Source organism: Leptinotarsa decemlineata, unplaced genomic scaffold, assembly GCF_025532065.1.
Source record: "Leptinotarsa decemlineata unplaced genomic scaffold, Ldec_3_MD MMD2_P_RNA_scaffold_4, whole genome shotgun sequence".
NCBI classification, from domain to species: domain Eukaryota; kingdom Metazoa; phylum Arthropoda; class Insecta; order Coleoptera; family Chrysomelidae; genus Leptinotarsa; species Leptinotarsa decemlineata.
Window position 1 is genome coordinate 553116 of NW_027412531.1, and position 7505 is coordinate 560620.

General features: G+C 38.9%; 1 protein-coding gene across 1 annotated transcript; it reads left to right on the top strand.

The window, feature by feature from the left end:
• The first annotated feature begins 1634 nt into the window (after positions 1–1634).
• Positions 1635–4203, top strand: LOC141487533 (uncharacterized). Its single transcript, XM_074186628.1, has 2 exons — positions 1635–1831; positions 2123–4203. Exon 2 carries the CDS (start codon positions 2124–2126, stop codon positions 4083–4085), a length of 1962 nt encoding a protein of 653 aa, XP_074042729.1. The 5' UTR covers positions 1635–1831; position 2123; the 3' UTR covers positions 4086–4203.
• Positions 4204–7505: the final 3302 nt, after the last annotated feature.

The window sequence follows — 7505 nt, forward strand, 5'->3', positions numbered from 1 at the left end:
TATCACAATATCACTGTACGTTTAATTGGTGTAGTAACAATTACTATTATAACTCGAATGTTTAAGACACCATTACAATATATTTAAACCCTTTTTCTTAATTACCTGGGTTTAATAGGTATTGCATGATTGGTGGGCAGGGTCAAAAAGGGATTATTATAATGACATGGCACCTCGGAACTAAGTGTTAACCCTTTTTTGAGAAATCATGCTCAAGTATATGAACCCAAATTGCATATTAAATAAGTTTACAAGAACCACTAAAATTAATCTTAATCTTTTTTTAAGAAATTTTACTTACCTAAATACATGTCGGTACTTAGTTTTAGACCAAATTACTTCCCAAAAATGGCCTTTTATTATTATCTATGTCTGTAATTTTTAATTTACTTTAATTATTAAGTTTAATAATCCTAAGATTTGCCTACGCCCATGGACGACAACGAAATTCAGGCAAATTTTATGACACTTCATGATTTATTACTCTACACTCTTTTGAAATAGACTATAGAAAGTATTTTGCGTTGTCTGGGAGTTTGAATGGGATATGTCTAAATATTGGCTTTGTGAAGTGCTAGCTCCGCTCCTGCTACCGTTGCTAGGACTCTGTAAAGGTGTACTGGTAGACGAACATTGTTTTCTATACATTGCCATGTCACAGTCAAACAAAATTTGCATTATTTTTAGTTCTATCTGAGCACAGGTGTGAGCATCATATTTGCTTAACTTGTTTGTTATATGCTCTCCAAAACCACTATATTTATTTTTCCTTTTTTACACCAGCATCACGTATAATCTGTTGAGCCCTTCCTGAAAGTGGATCTGCAGTCTTAGTGCTCTTAGAGTGTCTGGGATTTCAGTCACCTGAAAATGCAAGAAATGCTAAATAATATAAAGAAAAAATGTTAAATTAAATTTCTTTATTAGATACAGAATTTAGATGAAATGACCTACTCAGTGCTGAAAACTAAGTTAGAAAAAAATAATTAAAAAGTTGCAGCAGGTTCATTTTTACTCAAAAAATTAGGTTCCTGAATTGGCGCAAAGATTAATTGATTTTTTTTCAGATGCCCTCAAAAGTGACAGAGTGGAAACAAATTTTCCTCACTGTTTGGGTGCATATTGCAATTACTTGTCCACCGAACAGTGGTAGTCAATATTTTAATTACAATTTTTTGTATATACATGCTGGAGTTCAAGGCAGAATATCCGATGGGGGAGTTTTTAGGCATACAGCTTTTGGAAAAGCACTCTTAAGCCAAAATCTTAACATACCGCCTCCTGAATCCCCCCTGGTCGAGTAATGTTAACACCATACGTTTTCCTGGCAAATGATGCATTTCCTTTATCTGAGAATATTTGTAAGCCCTATACTATAGATTTGAACATAGTGTCTCCTAAACGTGTACGTAACTACAGGATATCCAGGGCACGCCGAATTGTGGAAAACTCTTTTGGTATCTTGGCTTCAGTTTTCCGTATATTACACACAACTATTAATGTTGACTTGAAACATGTACAAAGTATAGTTCTAGCTTGTGCATATTTGCATAATTTTCAGCGACGAAACACAACAGCACAAGCTCTGTATTCACCACCTGGGTGCTTTGATCGTGGAGACATAGACGTTGGAACAGTAGGGGAGACCGAGGAGGGTTGTGACAGAGGAGAGTTGTGACACGCGCGATTTCGCTGTATCTGTGACCGTTAGCGAGCTGTCAACGTCGCACATTTATTGTTTTCTAGACTGCTTATTGGATTTAGTACGCGCCAACGGCCCACGAGGAGCGGCTGAGTTACTGTGACGCTGTCATCTAAAAAACGACCAAAAGTAAGTTTTTGATCATAACTTTCTTATTCTGTCTTTTGCTATGTATTACGGGAGCATTAGTGTAATATTTTTTCTAATTTGCATCGGGCCTTCAAGATTCAAAGCCATTCATAATTTTATTGAGATCTCTTACTGTTTGGAGGTTATACATTATTATTCTGACACACTCACGATTTTGCGCACCTAGGAGAGTTGTGACAGGCTGTCACAACTCTCCTATTTTATTTACTAACAAGTGATATGGCTATTTTGTATGCATTCGATTGCTGCATTGCTTTTTTATTGTTTCAGAATGCCTAATACATATGTTCGTAAAACAGAGAGAGGAATGGCTAGTATCGAAATTTACGATCTGGCCTTTGAAGAGGTGACGGTTAGAGGCCAAAGCCTTCGAAGTGCAGCATCTTCATATAATCTAAATTATATGTCTTTACAAAGATACATTAAAAAGAAAAAGGCACATCAACAACAATTATCAGACGAGGCTCCATCTGTAGGCTATATCAGCCCAACAGTTTTTACGAAGGACGAAGAAAAGATATTGAGCGATTATTTGTTGACTTGTGCCGCGTCTAATTATGGACTGACTACAAAAGAGACAAGGAGTTTAGCCTATTTATTAGCAAAAAAACACAATAAAAAAGTTCCTGAATCATGGGAAAAAAACGAAATGGCTGGAGAAGTGTGGTTAAAGCTATTCATGAAGAGACATTCAAATTTATCTCTTAGGCTACCTCAAGCTACAAGCATCGCTCGCGCCACGAGCTTTAATAGGACAAATGTCGCTGCCTTTTTTGAAAACTATACAGGAGTCTTGGCCAAGCATACTCTCAGCGGTAAAGATGTATGGAACGTCGACGAGACCGGGATTACTACAGTCCAAAAACCTGATAGAGTAATCGCACGACGTGGAGAAAAACAAGTCAGTGCGATGACTTCTGCGGAAAGAGGAACCTTAGTAACGCTGGCTTTTGCTGGGAACGCCTTGGGTAATTATATACCACCTATGTTTATATTCCCTCGGAAGCGATTTCAAGAACATTTTATTCGGGATGGCCCAACAGGTTCAATAGGAACAGCAAATGGATCCGGGTGGATGCAGGAAGACGACTTTCACTTTTTTCTTGAACATTTTACAAACCACGTGAGGCCAACAAAAGAGCAAAAAGCTTTGTTACTTCTGGATAACCATTCATCCCACATGGCTTTGAAAAATATAGAGTTTTGCAGGGAAAACGGCATAATTTTGCTCACGTTCCCTCCACACTGCACACACAAGCTGCAACCAATGGATCGTGCAATTTTTGGTCCTCTTAAAAAGGCCATTAACACAGCTTGTGATAATTGGATGCGGTCAAATGCTGGCAAAGTTATGTCTATCTATGATATCCCTTCCATAACAAAAACTGCCTTTGATGTGGCGATCACTGCAAAAAATATCAGCGCTGGTTTTGCTGCAACAGGAACATGGCCTGTTAATACAGATATTTTTGGAGAAGCAGATTTTTTGCCAAGCCAAGTTACAGATCGCATTTTGACCAATCCTGTGCCAGAACAAGCTTCCATTACTGCAGAAGAAGAATTGATAGAAAATCCGGAAGAAGGAACCCCCACCCAAAATTTGTCAGTTGATATAGTTGAGAACGACGTTGTTGTTGGGGAAGGTCTAGAAAAAAGAGATCACAACGAGCACGTTGGATGTGAAGAACGTAATGTGACTCCTCTTGTTATGACCGGCGACAACTCTAAAGAGCCTGCAAATATTGAACCTGTTGCATCTACATCTACAGTTCGTAATCCACTTGCCACCCAATCTAATGTATTCTCGCCAGAAACAATAAGGCCGTTGCCTAAAGCTCCGCCAAGAAAAGCCACGCAACAGAATAGACGTAAGATCAAGTCTGCCGTGCTAACAGATACACCAGTTAAAGATGAAATTGCTGCCATAGAGGAAAATAGGAAAGTGAAGAACGTGAAGAAGCGCATTTTTACTGATAAAAATGCTAAGAAACCAAAGGGGAAAAAACCAAAAAATAAATCAAAGACAAAGAATATTCGTGACGAAGAGGAGGACGATAATGAGGGCAGTGATGGCACAGAAAATGAATGTTTTTGCTTATGTTGCCTCGAGCCCTTTGCCAATAGCAGGCCTAACGAAAAATGGGTGCAATGCATTAATTGCAAAGGATGGTCACATGAAGATTGTACTGGGGGAGAACTGCAATACGAGTGTCATAATTGTTTTTCGGATTAAACTAATATTAAGTATTTTTATTCTCTCTGTGCCATTTAGAAAGATGATTTATTTTGTTAAGTTTTAATAATTATGTTACTTAATTAGCCAAAGATTATGATTAAAACTGTTTCGTAATTACTTGTTCATTTTTAATCTACAAAAAGTGCCGATAAATTCCAAACACTGAAGTGTCACAACTCACCTCGAGCACTGTCACAACTTACCTTGGTATTAGGAGAGTTGTGACACGGGTTGTCGCTTTGGTTTTAATCCATTATCTCGGGAAACTTATTAGTTTTGTGTATTTTTATTTTTGATTCTAATAGAGAATAGAACAAGCTTTGACTGATGTAAAGTTCACAGATATAGGTCAATTTTTAACCAAAATATATGAGTGAAAGCAAAAAGTGTCACAACCCTCCTCGGTCTCCCCTAACACCAGGTTCGTGTTGATTGGATGAACAACACTTAGCATATTTAAGAAAACTGGGGGGAAATGCAACCACAAGAGCAAAAGCAATAAGAGACGAGTTTATGAATTATTTTATGACAAAGCAGGGTCGGGTGGCATGGCAAGATAAATATTTAGCTCAAAGAATTTGATATCACTGTACTATATAAAAATATCCACCGGACAAAAAATACATCAGCTCTTTTACATCCTATTTGTGTAGTACGTTTCGTTATAATATGTCTGTTTACGTTTTCAATAATAACGTTTACGAAAAGTCCATTTTAGAACAAAACATGAAATCCAGTTATCTTTTTATTTAAAAAGGAGTGAAATATTTTTTGCTCCGTGGGTACCTACGTTATCAGTCATTAATACAATAATAAAGATACTCACCTGTGTTGTTTTCACTGTCAAATCCGGTATTCGGACTATCTTGAGTAAGAATAAACGATATCGCGTCGGAAGCAAACCATTTCACTACTTTACTGCTTAATCTTCTTTTTCTCGTTTGTTTGAAGGTGATTGACAATGTTTCATGATGAATTTCACTAGTTCGGACTCCATTGTCTACTATATAAAATGATTTGAAATCCCTGAAACAACTAAAAAAGAAGAATTAAAATTGAGTAGCTGAAAATAACAATTATATTAACCAAAATAAACCTGAAGTGAAATAAAATACAAGTAAAAATAGAACAATTGAATAAATAAAAATAAAGAAATGAAAAAAAAAGAAAATAAAAATAAAAAAGTGGAGAGATTCCAAGTCACGTTAGTTCACGACGTTTCGATTGTTAGTATCTACAATCGTCTTCGGGTGATGACTGGACTGATTCCTCCGAGAGATGACTATTTATAGGTCGTTCGAGTACTTTCACTTATCCGCGCTTTCCATTTTCCGCTTCCCTGGTTCCGTGGGAGATGACCGTTTTGGCGGGAGTTGGCCATTTTTCGCTTGATGATGGGTTTCCATATGTTGCGTATTTCTACGCTAGCTTGGCTGAATACGTTGTTGGACAACATGTATGCGGCTTCCTTGAATTTTCTCCTAAACCAATGTTCCTCTCTATGCAAGATCTCAGCGTGGGACCACTCGATGTTGTGTTGATGGGTCCAAACATTGTGCTCGGCAATGCGAACATTCAATGGCCTCTTAGTTTCACCAATATAGGATTTTCCGCACTCACAGGGTATCCAATAAATGCAATTCTTGGAATCGCAGTCCGCGTTTGGTGGCCTGGTTTTCGTGAGGCTGCTACGGATAGTGTTACCGGATCAGAAGCAGGTTCTGATGTTGTACTTGGAACCAATTCTTCTTATCCTCTCCGATAATCCTCTGATGTAGGGAAGTGCAAGCACTGGTTGTGACGGCTTTTCTTCCTTGCGAGGCTCCTGCTGTCTTCTAGCCAAAGTCGTTTCTACCATCGCTTTGGAGTAGCCATTCCGTTGAAGATCATTTTTGATGATGTCTAGTTCCTTCTCGAGACCTTCCTTCGTATTACAGAGCCCAAAAGCACGATGATTCCTCTTTTAGTCGATTGATGGTGGTTGGATTCGTGGTTCAGATACTGTGTATGAGTGGGTTTTCGGTATACAGATGTTTCCCACTTAGTGTCGGTCCTTTTCACCAAAACGTCTAAGAATGGCAATTCGTTGTGGATTTCCTTCTCCATTGTGAAATTGATGGAAGGTCTCACGCTGTTGATGTGTTTCAGGAAGGCGTCTAGTTCAGTATTCCCATGGTTCCATATTATGAAGGTGTCGTCAACATATCTCAACCAGACTCGAGGTTTCTTGTGGGCTTCTTCAATGGCTATAGTTCCAAACCACTCCATATATATGTTGGCTATGACTGGTGAAAGTGGCGAACCCATTGGCAGTCCCTCATCTTATGTAAAGAATTCGTCCTTCAATTGGAAATAACAGTTACGTACACGGCATCCTAGTAATTCCATGATTACTTCTATAGGTAGATTCGTTCTCTCTTTTAGGTTCCCGTCTTCGGATAGCTTTCTCTGTATGATTTGGAGTGCTTCTTCGACCGGAACGTTGGTGTAAAGACTTTTCACGTCGAAACTAATTAGTTGATCTTCCTCTGTGACCTCAATTGACCCTAGTAGTTCGATAAAATGCCTTGAATTCTGGGTAGTCCATACAAGTGAGGGGCTTACTGTGGTGCGGTGTTAGCGATGATCTTTCCTTGTCCGAAAAATAGACTTGGTGTTTTTTTTTTAAATCTGGTACAACTTCCTTTCGATTGATGCAGTAGGGTTCCGTACGATCTTTGTGTATCGTTCCTTCTGAAGAACCTCTTCGATCTTCTGTTCGTAGAGAACGGTATCCATTACCACAGTAGCGTTTCCTCCTTTTTCTCCTCATGCTTTGCGTAAGTTCTCAAGCTTCTGAATTTTTTGTAAGCCTCATCACTGGTTATCACAGCCGGTTCCTTGCCTTCATTCAAGGCGGAGCTCTTGGCGCCTGCCGCCAGAAGTGCATTTTCTGTTGGAGGTAGAGTAGACTTTCTCCTTTTGGCCTCGGCGCCGCAAATGCGCTTACGCCCTGGCCTTTGTATTAGGTACATCACGAGGTGATCTGCTATGTCCAGCCTCATTCCAAACGGCAAAATAAATTTTCCACATCATGTAGGTATGTCAAAAATGAAGGCCTTGCGGACCTACGCGTATGTGAACTTTTTACCTTATAAACAACTGAGGGATGGTCCTGTAAAATATCGGACACTGATTACATGACACCCTGTATCTACTGGAAGAGTAGTCCCTCAATATAAGAGCGTATCATGCAGTTGATGGCGTATAATGTCATATTCGAGTGATGGGGTGATGTATCAGAGTTGTCATAAGCTCCCATAAATTGCTTAAGAAAAAATGTCGGAAAGGAATTTGAAACAATGTTTTGAAGCGATAAGTTTCTTCTTGAAGAAAAAAGCGTGTTGCTTGGGGGCATGCAGCATTCACTGCGCAGTA

Bases quoted from the DNA above. Each gene is read 5' to 3' on its own strand.
- LOC141487533 (XM_074186628.1), top strand. From the start codon at position 2,124: ATGCCTAATACATATGTTCGTAAAACAGAGAGAGGAATGGCTAGTATC.